The 22,989-nt window shown below is 42.2% G+C and overlaps 1 protein-coding gene across 1 annotated transcript in view; it reads left to right on the forward strand.

Annotated features, from left to right (window-relative positions):
- The window catches only part of slc36a1 (solute carrier family 36 member 1), a 47,313-nt gene that overhangs the window by 18,679 nt on the left and 5,645 nt on the right, over positions 1 to 22,989 (forward strand). The window contains exons 5-10 of the mRNA XM_078411751.1: positions 215 to 310; positions 1,633 to 1,717; positions 4,814 to 5,032; positions 9,182 to 9,280; positions 10,083 to 10,249; positions 12,016 to 12,185. Coding sequence (XP_078267877.1) covers positions 215 to 310; positions 1,633 to 1,717; positions 4,814 to 5,032; positions 9,182 to 9,280; positions 10,083 to 10,249; positions 12,016 to 12,185 — 836 coding nt within the window. The remainder of the gene's footprint in view (positions 1 to 214; positions 311 to 1,632; positions 1,718 to 4,813; positions 5,033 to 9,181; positions 9,281 to 10,082; positions 10,250 to 12,015; positions 12,186 to 22,989) is intronic.

Here is a 22,989-nt window from a genome sequence, read left to right on the forward strand (position 1 = left end):
TATATTTTAAAAGTTCTGGTAAAGTTGCATGAATTATTCTCTTTTTACTAAGATGTAAATTGCTTGCAGTTTGCGCACGCGGAAAGCATAGTTATTGGAGGTGCCTTTTCTAGATTGTATTAAATGAAAAATGGTTTCTGTTGCAATTGTATGAGGAATGTGTATGTATTTGGAAACTGACTTTTCTCCATGTATTGTTCGTCAATGTATTTAGATTACACAAACCTTTTCTGGATTATGGAAATGTTGTGCAATGCAGTTTAGAAGAGTCCTCCAGCCCATGGCTCCGGAAGAATTCAACTTTTGGAAGGTATTTGCATCTGTCATTGAGATTTGTTTGTAAAATAAAATCACACAATACAAAACAAGTGACAGCATTCAAATACAAAGTTGGATTATCTTTAGCAGCATCAAACTGTCTACCTTTGCTCCTGGCACTTGGTATAAGTGCTGATTTGCTTGTGCTGATTCTTGAAATCCTGTTTCAGTTTTAAATATCAAGGGGCTGCAAATAATACAGTCTGAAAAGAGATCCTGACCCGAAACATCACCTGCTCATTCCCTCGCCAGATGCTTCCTGACCCCCTTGTTCCTCCAGCACTTTGTGTTTTGCTCAAGATTCCAGCATCTGCAGTTTCTTGTCTCCAGTAATACACTTGCATAGGTGGGCCAGAAGGTCTGAGATTCAGAGGTATTCCAAAACCTATTAACCAACTAAGATTTAAATTATTACAAAACCGTAAATTAGGCAATATTTAAAATTAAGATTAAAATTATCATCACAATTTTAAGTAGTCCAACAAAGTATAGTTCCCCTTGCTTTTGCAAGGCATTCCTACCCATTCTAATGATTCGATTAGGTTTGCTGTGCCAGATTTTTCATTCCGTTTTCCCACCTTAACTGCGAGGGAATTCGGCATGTTTGTGCTGTGGCGCTGACAAAAGCTTGATCGGAAAGTTATGTACTTGGTTGTAATTTTTAAGAAGTGGATAGAAGCCATTCAGCCTGTCGGGTCCATGCCAGATCCCAGTAGAGGACTCCTATCTGTCCTATTTTTCACCCCCTGTGAGACCTGCACATTCTCTCTCTCGTGCCCATCAGACCTCAAATTCTTTTGCCAGTTACCTACATTATGGGATAATTTATAATAGCCAATTAATTTGTCTGCATATCCTTGATGTGAGAAGAGGTGGAGCATCTAGAAGAGATCCGTGGCATCATCAAAGCAACGTGCAAGCTCCACACAGGCACCACCCCAATATAGAGTTAAATTTAAGTCCCTGAAACTTTGAAGCACAATTTGGTGCAAAATTGCTTGTATTTCTAAGCCTCAAGTTTTCTGCTTATTGCTTAAAAATGCTCTTGCATTATTCCCACTTAATCCTCTACTCCTTGGATACTATTTTTTCTGCCTGCTTTCCCGCCTCCCCCGAAAGCATTTATTCTCCACTGCTGTCTTTTTTCAATTTCCCACGCTACCAAAAAGTTGGGGACTGAGGTATTAACACGCTTTTGTATGGGCAAGAGGTGGGAAGTGGTAAGTAGGTAGCCTCTATTATAGTGTGTGCATATTCACTGAGTGCAAAATGCCAAAACAGCTGAATGTTACTGTTGTTTGCATTACCTGGCAGGTGTTTCGTGGAGTTCTTTTTGATTCTAACTCAGCTTGGCTTTTGCTGTGTTTACTTTGTCTTTCTGGCTGACAACATTAAACAGGTAGGTGTCACTTTAAATACTAAGAATATTGCATGAAGTCACATTTACCGTAGCACAAAAACTGTTGAGCAGTATAGATGCTTTCCAGTCAGTGCAATCATCCTGCATTTGTCAGGCATGTGAAGTTTCTGCGGATTTCCGCGTTTTTAAAATCAATTTTCCACGCTTTTTGCATGATTTCTGCGTTTTTCACTTTGCCAAAATTGCGTTTACCAACGGAGAAATCGAATCGAAAAATAAAAGGAAAAAAAGAAAATAAACACTAGGGTTCCGCTAGAGGTCGCTAGGGGTTCTGTGAGAAATAGCCGCTAAATTCCGGTCAAAATTACGAGAGCCCACTTGAATTCCCCCCGCCCTGGAAGTCTCCCCGAAAATGTGGCACCTGGGCTGGGCAAGGCAGCCAATCTTGACCTCATTGGGACTTCCACGGCCGATTGGCAGGTTGAATTTGCAACCTGTGGCCGTGGCGCTGGAACTCCAGCCCAGCTGGAGCCAGCACATCTATCCCCATAGCTAACTTCCTTGGCCGGCTGGATAAACCAGCAAAGCTCTGGAATCGAGTGCCAGAAAATCAGTGGTGGAAATGTAATGAGGAAATATTAAATTTAAGTGCAAGATTATATTAAAATACGAAATTAATTAAAATAATAAAAATGTTATTAGTATACAGTGACATATTCACATTATTGTGTAATGTTCGTTTTACTTTGAAATGCACTAAAAGAGGTTTGAAACTGGTAATTTTTGTATGCACATTTTTTTTTAAATTCTAATTTTTTGACCCCAGCTGTACGCCTCGTACAAGCGCTCAGCTCTTTTCCTCTTTTTACCTCATTCACATGCCTGATTTGTGCATCTATTTAAAGATATTTTCTAAATCCATTTTATAGGTTACTATTGCATTGTTTCTCTCAACTCACTGCATAATTGTCTTTTGAATTACTGAACGTTTAAGTTGGTGAACTGTTAACTTGCATGGTAACAGATCACCAATGTGTTAACATTTAAGAGGTTGAATGTTACCTCTTAACATTTAATCTCCTCAAATACTGTTATGGGTCTTCAAAGCTCTGATATTGTTTTATGAAATCGCTTAACTTTCATAGCTATAAAAACAGCAACTAATGGTTCTCCTTGCTGTTTACATGGCGATTCCTGCTTCCGTACCCATGCCCTCTCTGTGACCTGTAGACTAGAAGAGGACAACCAGTGGAAGTAGTATATGGATTTTTCGAAGGCAGTTATGCAGGCTGAAAGTGGTCACCCAATCGTGGTTTAGTTTCTTCAATGTAGAGGCGACCATTATTGAGAGGATTGAATGTTGTGCACAAGATTGGAAGTTGTACAAGTGAATTGCTGCTTCATCTTGAAGCTCTATTTGAGTTTCTGTATGCTGGGAAGGGAAAAGATGGAAGGACAGATGTTGCAAGTCCTGAATTTGCATGGGAAAAGCGCCATAATAAGGTTAGCAATTGATGGGGATGAAAGATCAGAACAGGGAGTTGCAAGAGTAGTAGTCCCAAGATTGAAATGCTTGAAGGGGTGGGGGAGAGATTAAGAGAGAATGTTTAGTTTGGATACTGAATGTAGAAACAAATAACTGCAGATGCTGGTTTACATGAAAAGACAGTACTGGAGCAACTCGATGGCTCGGGCAGCATTCCTGGATAACGTGGCCCATGTTCTCCATGGATGCTGACTGACTCGCTGAGTTATTCCAGCACTTTGTGTCTTATTTTAGATGCTGACAGTTTGGATGATGTGGATGATCAAAGGGATTTGGGTTTCCTTTGAGATCAAGTCATTGAGAGGTGACATGCTGGTGGAGCGAACAATGAGGCGAAAACTACTTGGCTTTCTTTGAGAGAATTAGATTACAACAGCAAAGATGTATTATAGTTGAAGCTTCCTTGGGGTGTCCCTTTGGATTAGGGATAATTTGGTTGCCTTCCGATTTTGAGTTCAGAACGAGCTAATACTGCAAGAATGGAAAATGTAAACTTTTTCGAAGATGGGGCAGGAGGTGCCTGCAAGGGGGCTGGGTGGGTTGAGAACGGTGATGCGCTCTTGTGTCCCTTATGTAGCAACTCTGTGGTCCTGATTCTTGGCCACAAAATTCACATTACCATGACAAATGATGCTATGAGGTTGCAGGGTGACTTGGACAGGTTGTGTGAGTGGGCGGATGCATGGCAGATGCAGTTTAATGTGGATAAGTGTGAGGTTATCCACTTTGGTGGTAAGAATAGGAAGGCAGATTATTATCTGAATGGTGTCAAGTTAGGAAAAGGGGACGTACAACGAGATCTGGGTGTCCTAGTGCATCAGTCACTGAAAGTAAACATTCAGGTAGAGCAGGCAGTGAAGAAAGCCAATGGAATGTTGGCCTTCATAACAAGAGGAGTTGAGTATAGGAGCAAAGAGGTCCTTCTGCAGTTGTACAGGGCCCTAGTGAGACCGCACCTGGAGTACTGTATGCAGTTTTGGTCTCCAAATTTGAGGAAGGATATTCTTGCTATTGAGGGCGTGCAGCATAGGTTTACTAGGTTAATTCCCGGAATGGCGGGACTGTCATATGTTGAAAGACTGGAGCGACTAGGCTTGTATACACTGGAATTTAGGATGAGAGGGGATCTTATCGAAACGTATAAGATTATTAAGGGGTTTGACACGTTAGAGGCAGGAATGTTGGGGGTTCCCCAATGTTGGCGGAGTCCGGAACCAGGGGCCATAGTTTAAGAATAAGGGGTAGGCCATTTAGATCGGAGATGAGGAAAAACTTTTTCAGTCAGAGAGTTGTGAATCTGTGGAATTCTCTGCCTCAGAAGGCAGTGGAGGCCAATTCTCTGAATGCATTCAAGAGAGAGCTGGATAGAGCTCTTAAGGATAGCGGAGTCAGGGGGTATGGGGAGAAGGCAGGAACGGGGTACTGATTGAGAATGATCAGCCATGATCACATTGAATGGCTCGAATGGCCTACTCCTGCACTTATTGTCTATTGTCTATAAATATGTCTTCTCTGCTCTGGAGATGTGTGAACAAATATCCATTGAATGTTTGCCTGATTATGAAGTCTAACTTTTTTTTGTGCTCTAGGTTGTGGATGCAGCAAATATTACAAATAATGACTGCAGTCAGAACATCTCAACAGTTGTACATGGAAGTATGGACAGCCGTCTATACATACTTAGCTTTCTGCCATTCATCATTCTGTTGGTCTTCATTCAAAACCTGAAGTACCTGACTCCTTTGTCAATGCTCGCCAATTTAGCTATGCTTGTGAGCCTTATTTTGATTTTTATCCACCTCTTTGCTGTAAGTAATCTGAATTTTTTTTTACGGCATGTGACTTAATTTTAACTTTGTCATGGTTTTAAAATAACACAGTTTTAAGTGTCCAAAAATTACTTTATAAAACTAGGTGGTAAAAATCATAAGCATCTGATTATCAAATTTCACATGAAATTTTAATGTTTTATAAAGTTGCCATAGTAGGTTTACCTTATATTTGTACAAATCTGTTTTTTATTTTCATTGGTTGTCTCTTGAAATTGAGACCATGACCAAAAACCATCTTACTATTGCATTGTGTATCAACTACACTATTTTACATTTTGGATTTGAGTGCACTTCAATATAAATTACTTTGGCCAAAGATGCAAACTTTGAATAGTTTGGTTTCATTGCTTAATGACAAGTTTTGTTGATTCATGATCTAGTATATTTCTGTTGAGTTTATCTTGTATAGTTAATTTCTCAGAAATGCAATTTATTTTAACTGTATTGAGTGAACAGTAAGGCATTGAAACCTTGGGTCAATAATATATGAGGGGTGGCACACGGGGAGTTGGGACAGCATGGTGGCGCAGCGATAGAGTTGCTGCCTTGCAGCGCCAGATCTGGGTTTGATCCCAACTATGGGGGCTGTCTGTATGGTGTTTGTACGTTCTCCTCATGACCGCGTGGGTTTTCTCTGAGATCTTCGGTTTCCTCCCACACTCCAAAGACGTCCATGTATGTAGGTAAATTGGTTTGGTGTAAGTGTAAATTGTCCCTAGTGTGTTTAGGATAGTGTTAAAGTGTGGGGATTGTTGGTCGCTGCAGACTCGGTGGGCTGAAGGGCCTGTTTCAGCGCTGTATTACTAAACTAAATGAGTGGAGAAATGGCAGATGTGATGTGTTGCACTTTTGGAGGTCAAATGTAAGGGAAAGTATACAGTTAATGGCAAGATCCTTAACATCATTGATCTACAGAGGGATCCTGGGGTCCATGTACATAGTTTCCTGAAGTCGCAACTACAGAAGGCGTATGGTATCCTTCATCCCTCGAGCATTCAGTATTCAGGAAGTCATGTTGTTACTTTATAGGAGTTTTGTTAGGCAACATTTGGAATATTGTGTGCGGTTTTAGTCACCCCATTACAGGATAGATGTGGAGGTTTTGGAGCGGATGGAGAAGAGGTTTACCAGTATGCTGCCTCGATTAAAGTTGTATTAGCTATAAGGTTAGACAAATTTAGATTTTTTTCGGGAAAGTCTGAGGTTGAGGGGAGAGTTGATAAAAGTATATAATGCATTTTTTAAATTTTTATTTAATATCAAATCATGAGGATTATATGCTGCCAGGGGAAGTGCTGAAGGCAGATATGATAGTGGCATTTAAGCTTTTAGTTAGACACATGGGTGTATATAGGGAATGGAGATATGTGGATATTAGTTTAACGGCATCATGATCGGCATGAACATAGTGGGCCAAAAGTGTACCCTTCAAGATAGGTTGGTTTGGAAGGTTAGATCACATAGAATCTAAGGTGACTAGCCAATTTGATTCAAATTGACTTGGAGAAAGGAGTCAAAGGGTAGTTGTCAAGCATTGTTTTTCTGATAGCAGGCCTTATGACCTGATATCCCACGGGGCCATTGCTGGATCCACTATTTGCCACTCAAATTGTTAATGTAGTTAACTTTGGTTTAAACCAGCATCTGCAGTTCCTTCCTACCCATAACGAAGTAGTTAAAATTGTTCGTAAATTTGCAGATGGCACCAAAATTAGTGGTGAGGTTGATTGTGAGGAAGGATATCCACACTTAGGACAGTATTTGAATCTGTTGAGAAGGTGGGCCAAGGAGTGGCAAATGGAATTTAACACTGACGAGAGTGAGATATTGTGGGTGTTAGCAATGTCTTCCACGTAAAGCGGTAGCGCAGCGGTAGAGTTGCTGCTTTACAGCGAATGCAGCGCCGGAGACTCAGGTTCGATCCTGACTACGGGTGCTGCACTGTAAGGAGTTTGTACGTTCTCCCCGTGACCTGCGTGGGTTTTCTCCGAGATCTTCGGTTTCCTCCCACACTCCAAAGACGTACAGGTATGTAGGTTAATTGGCTGGGTAAATGTAAAAATTGTCCCTAGTGGGTGTAGGATAGTGTTAATGTACGGGGATCGCTGGGCGGCACGGACTTGGTGGGCCGAAAAGGCCTGTTTCCGGCTGTATATATATGATATGATAAAGGACTGTTGGAAAAAAAATTATTCAACATATCTTACTTTCCTGTCATATGCTTTATTAATTCACCAACCGTGTTCTCTAATGGCCTACCTGTCAGGGCAGAAAATCGCCACCTTCTGTAAATAAATGTCCATGTACCTTAATGTTAAATGAACAGCACCTTATCTTGTAACTATCCCTCTGCTGTAAACTCTCCCAGAAGTAAAAAAGTCCCAAAGTCAAGACCCTTGTATACTTGAATAAGTATTGCAATGAAGCACATAAAACAGTTTGAAAAAGGATCAGTTTATTCCAGCCCTGTTTCACATTTCAGTTTCACTTTTAATTTCATTCAAACACTTCCTCTAATACTATGGGGCTTTTAATTAATACGCCAAGGTGTGACACTTTGTTAAATGACTTGAAATCTAAACAACTGCATCTCCAGGTTCCCTTCCATTAACTCTCCGTTATAGCTTCAAAAAATAGGATTAAATATATTGTAGTGGGTCTGGACGCGGTCGGTATAAGGCAAGACGCCAGGTAAGTATTAACAGTAATTTAATCCAGCAACAGAACATCCACTCTCTCTTCAGTCTAACGCACGAGTTCTCTAACTAGTCCCTTCGGGCAAACCTCGTAGCAACAGTCCCTCCCCCAGCCCTGTCCAACCCGTGCCGAGGGGAATGATCCAGGGAGTGGCCTAATCCCCGGGTACCGCCACAATATTAACTTTTCAATAAACCATTGACTCAGTTTAATTATGTTCAACTTTACTACATGATTATTTCCTCCGATTATTGATTCCAACTTAGGAATGGTAGCTGTTAAACTATCTGATTTATAGTTCCCTGCTTCCTGCCTTTCTTTTATGAACAAGGGCACAGAGTATTGAGTATACTAGTTGGGAGGTCATGTTGCAGTTGTATAAGATGTTGGTGAGGCTGCATTTAGAGTATTGTCTTCAGTTTTGGGCACCATGTCCCAAAATGGGTCAATGTCAAGCTGGAAAGGGTACAGAGAAGATATTTGAGGATGTTGCCAGGGTCTGAGCTATAGGGAGAGGTTGAGGAGGCTGGGACCCTATTCCTTGGAGTGCAGGAGGATGAGGGATGATCTTATAGAGGTGTATAAAATCATGAGAGGCATAGATCGGGTAGAGTCTCTTGCCTAGAGTAGGTGAATCAAGGACCAGAGGGCATAGGTTTAAGGTGAAGGGGAAAAGATTTAATGGGAATCTGAGGAGTAACCTTTTCACACAGAGGGTGGTCAGTAAGTTCAAGCTGCCAGAGGACGTAGTTGAGGCTGGGATTATCCTAACGTTCAAGAAACAGTTAGGCAAGTAGAGGACAGGTTTGGAGGGATATGGACCAAACGCTGGCAGGTGGGATTAGTGTATCTGGGACATGTTGGCCGGTGTGGGCAAGTTGGGCCAAAGGGCCTGTTTCCCGGCTGTATCATTCTGAATCTTTAAGGGCATCTTGTGGCAATATACATATCTTTTATCATCTTAAACCTTTAGCAAATGTGAAAACATTTAACACATGGGTCCTTTCAAATCCTGTCAATTTGTCTACCTTTAGCCTCCTGAGTTTCTCTAATACTTTGTTCCTTGTAAATGGGATTTGTGCAAGTTCTCATGTTTTTTAGAATTAGTACTCTGATATCGTGGGTGTGTTAGCAATGTCTTCCATGTGAAGACCGTTGGAAAAAAATATTCAACATATCTTTTCTTTCATATGCTGTTATTAATTTGCCAACCTTGTTCTCTAATGGCCCTATATTTATCTTAACCACCCTCTTCCTATTTTTATATCAATATTTTTTTTGTTTTTGTACTACATCTGTCGGCCTATAGCTGCCCTTCATCTTCATTTTCTGAATTTAATCTTGAATATGAATTGCCTGGCATTTAGTGAATGTGGTGATAATTATACTTTATGCATTAAATCTAATATGTAATTCTTAATTGTGCAGCATATTTCGCATACCACTGATCTGCGAAAAGTGGGTGATTGGAAATCTTTCGCCATGTTTTTTGGGACAGCTATATTCGCATTTGAAGGCATTGGTGTGGTGAGTGAAAGATAATTGTACCAATGTTACCAGAGATAGCAATAGTGGTATTGCTAGTCTCTTCATTAACTGCAATTTCATTCTATTTCTGTAATTAACCCTGCAGTTAATCTGATTCTGCTCAAGTAACCATGGGTTTAGTTAAGTTATGTGCAATTTTTCCTAAATTTGTGGTTATGTCTTCAAAGGAAAAATATGAATATAACAAGCCTATTTGTATTTGCTTGACCAAAGTAGCACATATTGGGCTGTCCTGAGGTTCCAGGTGCGATGGACTAAAAAGTCAGTGGGCAGTTTTAAAAGCATGGTGCCATGTAGGAAATACAATGTGTGCATAGAAAGATCTTCCCAATGTGGCAATTGACAAACCAGGTCCAGTTTAAGATTTTCCACCATTAATGATCTATCAAATTTTCAGTTACTATCCCCACTCAAATTATAGAAGGGCAGCACAATGGCGCACTGGTAGAGCTGCTGCCCCACTGTGCCAGAGACCTGAGGTTCAATCCTAACTTGCGTGGAGTTTGTTCATTCTCCCCACGATCATGAGGGTTTCTCCGGGTGCTCTGGGTCCCTCTGACATCCCAAAGATGTGTGGGATTTTAGGTTAATTGGCTTCTGTGCAGAGAGTTGATGAGAAAATGAGATAACATAGAACTAGTGTGACTTGGTGATCTGTGGTCAGCCTGGACTCAGTGTGCCGAGTGTCCTGTTTCTATGTTGTATCTGAACTTTTGCTTCACTGGAAGTAACTATATACTAAACCTATCTAAGATGTGTTTTTGTTACATTTTTGTTTAAGGTACTTCCACTTGAAAACCAGATGCAAAAACCACAGCAATTTCCAATAGTTCTGTATTTAGCCATAGCAGTTGTTACAACATTGTATGTAAGCATAGGCATTTTGGGATACACTTGCTTTGGAGAAGAAATTAAAGGAAGCGTCACACTAAATTTGCCTCCCTGTTGGTAAGTAGTCATGAGCATTGCCAATCTTAGACTTGATGACCAATTATTTGAAGCTGTTTTTTTAGTCTAGAAGATACATTTTTTAGTATTTGATAGTTTCGCTTGTTGGAATATTCTATGTTCAAGTTTTAACCACCAGAGATGGAGCTTGTCTATCCCGAAAATACACTTCTTTGACAGTTTTTAAGCCAAGACTTCTAAATTATTTCTTTTACAGAGGGCATGAAGGTAAATTATCCAAAATTTCCTGCTGGTTTTGAAATAAACTAGATGGCTTTCTTTTGAAAATACTAGATTTCAGAAAATAAATCCGGTAACAGTCCCTTACTTATGTTGTCATCTATGGTTTTTTATCACTTAACTGTTTTTGATAGCTCGCTCATTGGTATAATGTGAGTTGAATTGAAGTGGTGTAGCACTGTGAAGTATTGGACAATTGAACAAGTTCATGCTCACTCTGCAAAATAACATGGAACCTAGAATATTACACTGCAGGGACAGGCCTTTTGGCCTACAATGTCTGTATTGACCATGGTGTGAAAATGACGGTGGAGCTCGCAGCCAAGATCAGAACCCACAGGCTGTGAGTCGATGATCCATGTGGCTGGGCCTGGGTCGGCGCCATGGAAGCATCCAGAGAGAACCCGGCAGTGATCGTGGAGAGGTCGGTGCAATGGGCGATGTGGGTACTGATTGCCGGACGAGGCCAGACCACGTGGAGTGAGAACGGCGCTGCTGAGGGAAGGAACAAAGGAGGACCTGGCGTGGAGGGACCGTCGTGAGGGAGGGGGAAGAACAATGGGCAATGGAGGACCCAGCTTGGGTGGGGGGGTGCACGGTTAGGGAAGGGAAGAACAATGGAGGATCCGGCGAGGAGGAACCACCGTCAGAGGGGTGGGGGGACAATGGACCCGGTCTGCCGTGAGGGGAGGGGGAGAACGAAAACGAAGGGGGACCTGGCATGGATACTGTGTATATTTTGTAACTTTGTCATCGCCCTTATATGGTGACTATTTGCATAACTTGGGTATGCTAGCAAAGAATTTCACTGTAACTTGTCACATGTGACAAAGTTTTCATTAAAATTAAAGTTACCCCATCTGCCTGCATTGAACCATATTCTATCTTTCCCTGAAGGTTTGTGCCTGTCTAACTGTATCTTAAACATCGCCATCGTATCAAATTCCACCACTCTATCTCCCAGTAGATTCTGGATACCCTTCCACTGTTTAAAAACAGAACTCGCTTTGCATATCTCTTAAATATTCCCATTCACACTTTAAAAACTATGTCCTCTATTGTTTGACAATTTCATCCTGGAGAAAATTGTTCTGACGGTCTCCCCTGTCTATGCTTCTCAAAATTTATAAACTTCCTTCAGGTCTCACCGCAGCCTCATGTAATTTAATTCATTACATTGAATTAAATAGCCATATCGTGAGGGTGGGGTATTTTAAGTGCTTGACACTCTCTTCACAACAAACCAGAACATACCAGCAGTAGGATGTTTTAGTAAATGCTATCCCAGTATCAATGTAGGATATTTGCAGTAAAATTCTGCCCCCCTCAAATTAGGATCAGATGGAATCCACTACCTCAAGTTCACAATGGCAAATCTGGATGCTTTTATGTGCAAAACAATATTGCATCCAATTGAGTGATATTGTTTCTGCTTGATTATGACAAGTATATCAGGAAGTATAAAAGGAGGGTAGGAGAAAATTGAAATATAATCTTCAGCTGTCAATTATTTTGTTTTTTGCTAGGTTGTACCAGTCGGTGAAGATTTTGTATTCTTTTGGCATCTTCATTACCTATGCTGTCCAGTTTTTCGTCGCAGCAGAGATACTTGTTCCACTTGCAGTAATCAGGGTCCCTGAACGTTGGAAGTTGTACGTCAACCTGGCGTTTCGAGCTTTTCTTGTCATACTCACATGTAAGTACATTTCTCTTGAGGATTGGGATGGACGTAGCCTAGACAATCACACAAACCAACCCCACCTTCCATGGACTCCATCTGTACTTCATGCTGCCTCGCCAGCATAATCAAATACAGCCTCACCCAGTCACTCCCTCTTCTCTCCTCTCCCATCATGTAAGCTTGAAGTTTGAATGCACATAACTCCAGATTTGGAAACGGCTTTTCCCCAGCTGTTATCAGGCAACTGAACAGTCTGTTCATCAGCTAGAATATGGTCCTGACCTCTCATTTACCTAATTTGAGACCTTTGAACGATCTTTAATTGGACATTATCAGACTGTTATCTTGCACTAAATGTTACACTCTTTATCCTTTAACTATGCACTGCGGATGGCTTGATTGTATTCATGTCTTTAACTGGATAGCACGCAAACAAACGCTTTTCACTGTACCTCAGTAAATGTGACAATGATAAACTAAACTAAGTTAGAGGAGTGGAATATTTGGCCCTTCGGAACTGCTGAGCCATTCAATATGATCATACTTCTGTAACCGGTGACTTTAGAAAGACCAGTAGTGTCACAGAAATGCTTCATGAACTCAAATGGGACACCCTCCAAAGATGTCGTATAATAACCAGGCTTACTGCAGTCTACAAAGAAACCCACTCATTAGCTCCATCCAACATTGCCCATCTTTCATACAGTCGGAACAACAGATCAGGAACTCGACTAAACCAATCCTTAAATTATATAACCATCAAGACCAACAAAGACTGTTTCCGCTACTCGCTGTACCCCAGAACCATCCCTGTTTGGAATCCACCGCATATAAAATCTGCTGCTGATAGTATATTTTTTAAACTGTTGCTTGCAAACACTAAATTTTAAATCTGCAACTGCATGCATGAGGGACTGCATGTTTATAGCCCAACAGCGGCGGTTGGTGCAGTATCAACAAGACATTTTTCTGCATCTCTGGTAGAGAATTCTACAGGTTCATCTACCTCGGAGTGAAGACATTTGTTTTGTTTTGTGCCCTCTTACTATAAAGGTAAACTTAGCACATATTAGTCGGAAAAGTAAGGCTCGAGTCCACTCTTGTTGGGAACAAAACCAGTGCCATCTTTATTTTCCAAGTTCCAGGGCACTGTCTGATTTACATAATTATATGGGTGAGTCTGAGCATGTGCGAGAATGAGTACAGCTCATATGCATAAATTACTTGCATATTGTCACAACCTTTCCTTTTTGACATTTTGTGTTTACCTTTCCAAGGCTCCAAAATAAAGCAAACTTAAACACTTTTCATAATAATACATACTAGTAACATGGTTTAACTTAAGTGAATATGACAACTGTTCTGTCTTATTTCACAATTTCAACCCTAGCCAGACTTGTGACTTGTTTCACTAACACAAGATAATGTTCTAATGCTTTCTTCTCATAGGCATGCAAGTCCTTCACCACAAAACACCTTACTTCCTGACATACTCGCCGTGTCTCTAGTGCTCTGACAACTCTTCCTGCCCTAGTCTTAGTGGTGGTGTTTCTTTCAGGTGTGTCTTTCTTTTCAGTGTGCACTTTTTGTGCATCCCTTCTAATTTCTTTTTCTGTGTCATTTTTTTCCAGAATTGTCTTTCTTTTCAGTGTGTACTTTCTGTGCATCATTTCTAGTTTATTTTTCTGTGTCACTTTGTTTTTGTTTAGTTTTCTCAACGTTGAGTTTCATGAGTTGCATCTTTTTCTGGTGATGCCTGTTGTGTTTGTTTTTTCTGTGTCAGCTGAGGTTGCATATGTTTCTCAATCTTTTCCGCGTCTGGTGGTTTCTCTGGAGTTATGTGTGGGGTTTGTTCTCCAGTCTTCAGATCCACCCAATTACGTTGGATTAGAAGTGCTGACTGTCGCGACTTTGTTTGATCTCTCATCCAGTCGTTTCTGCACTGTTGCTCTCTGCCATCCTAGTTTATAGCGTTTGAATCTTACGACATCACCTTCTTCCAGGATTGGCATGACGTTGGCATGCTGGTTGTAGATCTTTGACTGTTTTCCTTGCAAATCCTTCATCTTTTTCCTCTCTTCTGTGAGTATCTCCGCACCTCGTGGTTGGAGGAGGTTTGATGTGGTCGGAAGTGTCGTTCTTGTTCTCCTTCCATGTAGTCTTTGTGCTTGACTACGGTTCACTCCTTACGCCGGGGTGTTGCGCAGTCCCAGTATCGCCAAGTAGACATCTGTCTTGGAGTGAATGGCTTTCTTCAGTACTCTCTTGGCTATGTCTTGGAGCAATTGTGTATTGGTCAAATTCCCATTTCCTGGCAAATTTGGCGAACTCCTCTGATGAGAACTGTTTCCCGTTGTCACTTATCACAGTGCTGGGAATTCCATATCTTGCGAAGTGGTTCTTGAGTTTGACAATGACTGTCCTGCTGGTCAGGTCATATAATCTATCTATTTCCCAGAAATTTGATAGTCAACTATGATTAAGTAATTATTTCCCTCGAGTTCGAACAGATCGGTTCCTACTTTCTCCCATGGTCAATCTGGGAGGTCATGTGGCTTCATAGTTTCTTTCTGATTCTGTTGTTTATATGTCCTGCAAGCTTCGCAGGTTGAAGTGACGTTGGAGTTCATTCCTGGCCAGAAAATGCACTCTCCAGCTCGTCTGAGGGTTCCTTCCACTCCTAGGTGAGAGATGTGGAGTGTCTCCTTCATCTCTTTGCGTAGTGATAGGGATTACAACTCTCTCTCCTCTGAACATTAGGTCGTCTTGCACACTCAACTCGTCTCTGACGTTGAAGTACGGTTGTGACGTTGAAGTACGGATGTGCTGCCTCTGGGGTTTCTGATTTGTGATCTGGCCATCCATTTTGCATTACAGTCTTCACGGTCTGTAGTGTTTCGTCTTCCTTTTCAGGACTTTGTTGAGGGGTCTAGGATCTACGCAGAACCTCAACTCTGTGCTGTCCTTTTTCTCTGTAATGACCAGCCTGCTACACCACTCAGTTGGTTCTTCGACGAGTCAAGATGTCCTGCTCGACCAGCTTCATGAGACCATTTTTGACCTTGGCTACAGGTACCGGCTTTGCAGAACACTGTGACGGAAGTAAGGTGTTTTGTTTTGTGCCCTCTGACGATAAAGGTAAACTTTGAACATATTAGTCGGAGAAATAAGGCTCGAGTCCACTCGTGTTGGGAACAAAATCAGTGCCATCTTTATTATCCAAGTTCCAGGACACTGCCTGATTTACATAATTATATGTGCGAGTCTGAGCATATGCAAGAATGAGTACAGCTCATATGCATAAATTACTTGTATATTGTCACAACATTTCTCCTGACTTCTGATCTACGTGGCATCACAGCCATTGAGGATGTTCTTCTCACATCTAGTTAATCTAATCATGTTGAAATTTATAGGCTTCTCAGAGATCATCTCTCATTGGTCTAGACTTCTGCTAATAGTGCCATTCCAGGAATCTGTCTAGTAAATGAAAATAAAAAAGCTGCAGATGTTGGAAATACAAAATAATAAATCAGAACATTTTGGAAGTGGCCTGCTGTAATTCTGGCATTTTCTTTTTTTTCCTTGCAGTCCAGTTAACTTCTGTTGCATTTGCTCTGTGGCTAGAGCATTGTTCAATTAAGGAGACCTAATCTCCTCAACTCTCCAGATGGAGTCTTATTATAACTCTCCATAGCTGTAGTAAGATGAACTTTTGCACCTGTTCCAATTCTCTTACAAAGAAGACAACATATCATTTGCCTTCCTAATTTCCCAAATGGCAGTTTCAGCACTTGGTATCCAAGTACACCCAGATCTAATCACAGCTTCCTCTTTCCAAAGCCATCTCCAATCAAATTGTCTGGTTTTTACAAATAAAAGTGCAAAACGTCATTTATCTGTTAAATCACATCTGCTGTGTTTTTGCCCACTTGCCCAGATGGTATTGGTCTCTTAATATTCTTCTCACAGTGTAGCCATAAATATATAGCTTTTGTTTTTTCTCCCTATTTCTCTTGATGCCAGCTTTCACTTTCTGAAACACAATGTTAATTGACCTTTATTTAACCACTAGACCAAGTGGACCCATTGGGCCCAAACCTCTCCTGCATTGGTGCAGCACCCTGTCCTCTCCCCTGTCTCCTCAACCCCCCTCCCCTCTCCCTTCTCCCCCCTCCCCTCCTTTTGAACTTTAAAATGTGAATAACTTTAAAAATATAACACCGATTTCAATAAATAGTCAACAACAGAGCTTTATTTGTCATTCGGTACCAAGGTACCGAACGAAATTACATAGCAGTCACACACAAAAAAAGAACACAAGACACATGACCCCAACACAAACGTCCATCACAGTGACTCCAAACACCCCCTCACTGTGATGGAGGCAACAAAACTTCCACTTTCTTCCCCACGCCCACGGACAGACAGCTCGTCCCCGACCGACCCGCACAGCCCCCGCAAGGGGATGGAAGTCCCCGCGGCCGAGCCGCACCGGGCGCTGAAATGTCTCGCGGCCGAGCCGGGCGATGTTAGGCCCCGCGGCCGAGCCGTGCGCAGCTAAGTCCCGCGGCCGGGCGATGTTAGGTCCCGCGGCCGAGCCGCGCCGGGCGATGTTAGGCCCCGCGGCCGAGCCGCGCCGGGTGATATTAGGTCCCGCGGCCGCGCCGGGCGATGTTAGGTCTCGCGGCCGAGCCGCACCGGGCACTGTTAAGTCCAGCGGCCGAGCCGCACCAGCGCTGAAATGTCTCGCGGCCGAGCCGGGCGATGTTAGGCCCCGCGGCCGAGCCGTGCGCAGCTAAGTCCCGCGGCCGAGCCGGGCGATGTTAGGTCCCGCGGCCGAGCCGCGCCGGGCGATGTTAGGCCCCGCGGCCGAGCCGCGCCGGGCGATATTAGGTCCCGCGGCCGCGCCGGGCGATGTTAGGTCTCGCGGCCGAGCCGCACCGGGCACTGTTAAGTCCAGCGGCCGAGCCGCACCAGCGATGAAATGTCCCGCGGCCAATCCGCGCCGGGCGATGTTAGGCCCCGCGGCCGAGCCGCACCGGGCACTGTTAAGTCCCGCGGCCGAGCCGTGCCGGGCGATGTTAGGTCCCGCGGCCGAGCCGCACCGGGCACTGTTAAGTCCAGCGGCCGAGCCGCACCGGGCGATGTTAGGTCCCGCGGCCGAGCCGCACCGGGCGATGGAAGGCCCCGCGGCCGAGCCGCACCCCGCGCCGTGAGGAAAGAGACCTAAAAGAGAAAGGTTTCCCCCACCCCCCCACCCACACCACCACCCCCCCACCCACACCACCACCCCCCACACATACACAACCAAAAAAAAAAAACCATCCCAACACCGACACACAACAAAAAAAAAAGGAAAAAAGACGAACAGACTGCTAGCGAGCCGCAACCGTTAGGCGCTGCCACTTCCACTGGCGATGTAAGGCTAAAACTACTTGCATTATCACTAAAGTGACAATGATGAGTAAGGTGGGCCTAAAATTGTCGCGCTATTGTGTACCGTTTTGGCTGAAGTTCAGTCACAAACAAGATAACAAACGAGAGTTTTAGTATATAGATTCCATCATAAGTACAATTTTCAATCAGCTGTACAGAAGTTTTGAGATCACGAACAATAGATGGGATGGATAGCTACAGGGGCAAATACAACAATTTGCAACTAAATATGGCTTGTAGAATTGCTTTAATGCTGTTAGGGGCATTTAGGCCTAAAACTTCAGAGTTAAATCCCTCTATAATCTGATGGCCTGCATCTTATGCAGAAGGCAAACGGTGAGTACTCAGATATGCAAAATTGAATTGGAGAATAACCACTAACAAATCTTGAAACATGATCAGAATATTACATTTTAGTCCCAAATTGGTCATTTCTTGCGCATTCAGAATGGTATGTACACTGGTTCATCAAAGATACGTTATGCTTGCAATTTTACTCAGTGGTCCACTGGATAATAAAATAGATGGTGCAGCTTTTCTCATTAACATTTTGCAATGTCTGATAATAAAGATTCAAGAAGATCATACAAAATATGTGGGTTGACAACGTAATGTATTGGAAAGAATAGCACACCAGCAGGTTAGACTGATGTAGATGGGGCATGTTAATCGATGTTGGCAAATTGGGCCGAAGGGCCCGTTTCCTCGCTGTATGACTCTGGTTATCAGAAACTATTTGAGACAGGAGATACGTCTATATCTTGTGGTGCAAGGCATTCGGAGGTTAAAGGTTTTAAAACTGGTGACTTTCGGGGCTTGAAATGGACAAGTACATCAGGGATCTGCAATTTTGACGCAGTTTCGTTTTGCAAATATTGAAGTATGGAATATGTTGTGCTGTGGACTTTAAAAAAATATCAAATTAATTTATTTTCCTTTTAAAGAACACACAATAGGACTTTAACAGAAGGAACTGCAAATGCTAGTTCACAAAAAGGGCAGTGTGAGTATAACTGAGTCATGCAGCATCGCTGGAGAATAGAGATGGGTAACATTTTGGGTTGGAACCCGTCAGACTGGAGAGAAATATGGAAAAGGAGTAGGGTGGGACAACATCTGGCAAGCAATGGGTAGATATGGGGGAGGGGGGTAATATGAGCTGGAGTCGTCCACCTGCCCCCTTAAGCTTGCCCTGACATTCAGTGTGATTGTCTGATCTTAGCTGGTATCAACTCCTCTTCTGTACCAGATCCCTCACAACCCCCAACTCCATGATCTTTCAAATATTTATCTCTGCATTAAATATATCTAACGAGCAGGCCTCCTGTTCTTGGGTTGCGAATTCCAATAATTCACTACGTCTAAGAGAGGGAATTTCTACAAGTATTCAGTGGCTAGCCTCCCTTTGGACTGCATCCAATGTTACTAGATACTTGGGTAAGGGGGTGAAAATTATGCACTGTATTCATGAACACTGTCAACTGTAACAAAATCCCACTATTCTTAAACTCAGTCTCCTTTGCAATGAAGACTGTCATGCTGTTTGCTACCTCAAATAGTTTTTGGACCTGATGTTGGTGTTTCTTGATTTATGCAATAGAACACCTAAATCCTTCTGAATTTCATGCAGTCTCTGCATATAAATAATCTGATTGTTGTACTGAATGACCTCTCACTTAATTTGACTGGTTTTCTCTCAATCTATAGTGTTTGGCAATTGACAGAAAGAAGAAAAATTGTCTATTGAAAAGAATATAGTGAAACTTTGGACCAGCGACAGATTTGAGATAGTGAGTCAATGTTGGTGCAGGCTGAGGTCAAGAGCATGCTTTGAGAGTGGATTTGAAGACCAAAGAGAAAAGTACCTTGACACACCTTGGCTGGTTCGAACCTACCTTCAGTGGATCTGAATTATGAAAGATGGCATTTCACTTGGAATCCATGTGAGACAAATTTGAGCTACAAATATTTGCTGAGGAAAGAAATGTGGCTGTGGAAGCTGTTTTTGATCAACACCTTATCAAAGACAAAGGCAAAAGAGACATCACTGAGGGTGAACAAGGCAAGAGAGGTAGAAATCCTGTCGAGCACAGTCGAACTTCAGGTTTGGCATTCCTGGAGGATAAGTGGCATTGAATTCAAGTATTTGAAAATCAAAAATTTGGATCAAATCTGATGCTGGAAATACCTAACAGGACAGGCTACATCTATGGGAAGAGGCGTAGAATAAAAGTTCTGATGAGGGGTCATTGACCTGAAGCATTGACTGTGTTTCTCTTCCCACAAATGTGGCCTGATCTGCTAAATATTTCCCCCCATTTCTTTCTTTTAGATTTCCAGCATCTACAATTGCAATTTTAATTTTCACTTAGTTGTATGCCATTGCCTAAACATCAAACCATTTCCCTATCATTGGCAAACTGGGAAACCTGACATTTTGTTCTCCAGGTCACTGGCCCACCATTGAGGGCTTAGAACTAATCCATCATGTACTTTGTTAGTTATGTTCCTCCAGCCTGAAAAGGACCTGTTTATTCCAACTGTGTTCTATGTGATGGTTTGTTTTCACTCCAAGCTGAACACTTCCTCCAATTCTTTCGTCTCTTAATTTATGTAAAGGCTCTTGTTTTCTTTGTGACAAAATTGCAAAAGCGAACATAGTGATACGACATCAGTGCAGTATTAATTCTGTTTAACTTGGAGCTGACAGGAATTGAGCTCAGTGGGTATAGATTAATTTGGATTATATGAACAGTTAATTTCCCTCGCCCTGCATAGAAGTAGCAGGTAATAAACCAGAAGTTCAGAAAGACAGTGCATATTGGACAGTGCATAATGGACAGATGTAACACAGCCAAATTTCCAATGGGAAAAAGTATGAAAAAGACCTTTTGGGAAGAACAAGAGAAAAATTTCCATCTAGAACTCAATGCAGATAAGTAAAATCTTTGGTATTTATCATAACTGTGGATGAAAATTTCAAGTTATACAGTTTCTCCAATTATCAGACATGCTATCAATTAAGAAATGAATGGCGAGTTGTATTGTTCAATGCTTCATCTTTAAATTGCACAGAATGGGGTACCAAGATGAAAGTAATCATTCAAAATCTCAGAACAGTGCAGATTGGATATTCTCCAAAGGAGGGCAAGATTCTGAAGTGGGGAATTCTTGCCTGTAACCTGTGCTTCATGGAGTTCTAAATCTTGGCTCTTTCACTTTCCAAGCTGGTATGAATTCACAATTTTTTTCCCCAAAGATATTATACCCATGGCTCCTTTGACCCAGCAAACCAATGCTTAAGCGTCCACTTGCCTTTTCTCATTTTCTGTAACTTTGTTCAACTTTCTTGCTGCTTTCATGTCTTAAACCAATTGGTTTTCTATATTTCCTGGAACAATCTAATGAAGCTGAGTCGAAGTGACATTTAATATGGGTTCTGTTAACCTCTGTCAAACAAAGTGGGAATGCCTTTGTCTAATTTTATTTTGTACTAAGTGTCAATTACAGTACAGTTTGCTCTCTTCCCTGAGGTTTTGCTTCTGTCCTGCTTCAGTACCTAAAACATCCAGTGTGACAATGATGCAGTCTGCGCCATTTGAAATGCCAGTCTGTTAACCAAGGGCTCATCCACATTCTTTTGGAGAGAAAAGACCTCTGGGAAGTAAGATTTCCACATCTATCTATATACTAAAACTCTCGTTTGCTTGTTTGTTTGTTCCTGAACTACAGCCAAAATGATAAATAATAGTGCGACAATTTTAGGCCCACCTTACTCACCATCGTCCCTTTGGTGCTAATGGAAGAAGTTTCATTGAAATCGGTGTTATATTTTTAAAGTTGTTCACAGTTTAAAGGTTAAATCTATCTCCTGGGGGGAGGAGGGAGATAAGGGGGGTTGAGGGGCATGGAGTGGGGGGAAAGGGAGAGGGGAGGGATGGAGGGGGAGGGAGGAGAAAATCTTGCCTTCTACATTTAGGAGACATAGAGGCCTAAACTGACAACTCTGAAGATTCTTTCTCCTTGGAAATGAAAATTCCCCCTGCTCTACTCCAAACCCTTGGTATAACCTGCTTCGCCCAAACTATATGCAAGATCCTCCACAAGAATCTAAGCACATCAGGTGCACTTTTATATACCCAGTAAGGGACTCCATTCGGCCCTGGAGCAGAAGAACCCTTTGCACCCCCTATTACGGATTCCACTTTGGTGGCAAAACATCTAATTTATACTCTATCTCTCCAAAGGGTGGTATATCTAGAGGGAAACCCATTCCCCTTTTCTTTTCTGGATCTGAGTATGTCCTTTTTAAATATTCCTCTAACTCTTCCTTTGAAGCACTGAGCTTTCGACTTTTTTCGTGACTAAACATTCTTTTAACAAAATTAAATGGATCCCTATAAAATGCTGACCTGACTGGTTCCTTTCTCTTCCCTCTAAGGTGTTCTGCCCTCCTCAATATTGCGAACTGATTTCTTAACTCTTCTTGCAAAACATTAATTCCCTTTCTCATCAACCGTAGACTTTCTCCATTGCTTTCTCAACTGTCTCCTCTGCTTCACTAATCTCTTGATTTCTCTCTCTTGCCTAGATCTAACCACCTGTAGAGCCTGCACTTTTTTTTCAATAACTTCAAACCTGTCTGCACCATATTTGTACATAAACTCTCCCATCTTATCTAACTTGTTTTCCACTGCCTCTTTCAGACTCACTAGCACTTTTACCAAATTAACAGTTTCCCATTCCTTCCTTTCACTTGCCCTAGGCCATTTAACTCTAGGTTTCAGCCTACCGTTCTTCTCCCTGACTGGCAGATTAACCTCACCACCACCTACATCCCCATCCACAATGCTTGTTCCCTCCTCTGTAGATAGCTTTACTCTTGAAGGTTTGCTCAGATGGTTGCTAGTTGTAGATTTTGAATCTGCTGTGGATTTTTACATCTTCGTACCAGATGTTTATGCTTTCGATTTGTTACAACCTCTTATTAGTCAAGAACTTGTCCAGCTCTCTCCTGTAAACTACATAGAATCGTCACCACACCTGCAAACGGTGCAATGCATAGATCTGTTATGTCTGGTGAGAAAGTGGGAGTGCTTACCATCTATGCCATTTCACCTCTTGAAGTCCAGCTCTTCAGAGTTACAGAGCTGAAATCTTTGAGGTGGATCCCTTTGAGTTGGCAGCAAATCACTGTTTTTTAAAATAAAGTCCATAAACATTAAGCACACAAAGCACCCCAGCCTTCCATGAAACGAGACCTAGGTAGCACTTAAGATTGGGGTGGTGAATGGCAAGTAACGTTCATGTCACTAATCTCCAGGGGGTTACCATTACCATTGGGGAAGATGTTGCCATTTCTGAGTTCCCCTGCCACTGA

Source organism: Rhinoraja longicauda, chromosome 14 (genome assembly GCF_053455715.1).
Source record: "Rhinoraja longicauda isolate Sanriku21f chromosome 14, sRhiLon1.1, whole genome shotgun sequence".
Classification (NCBI taxonomy): Eukaryota; Metazoa; Chordata; class Chondrichthyes; order Rajiformes; family Arhynchobatidae; genus Rhinoraja; species Rhinoraja longicauda.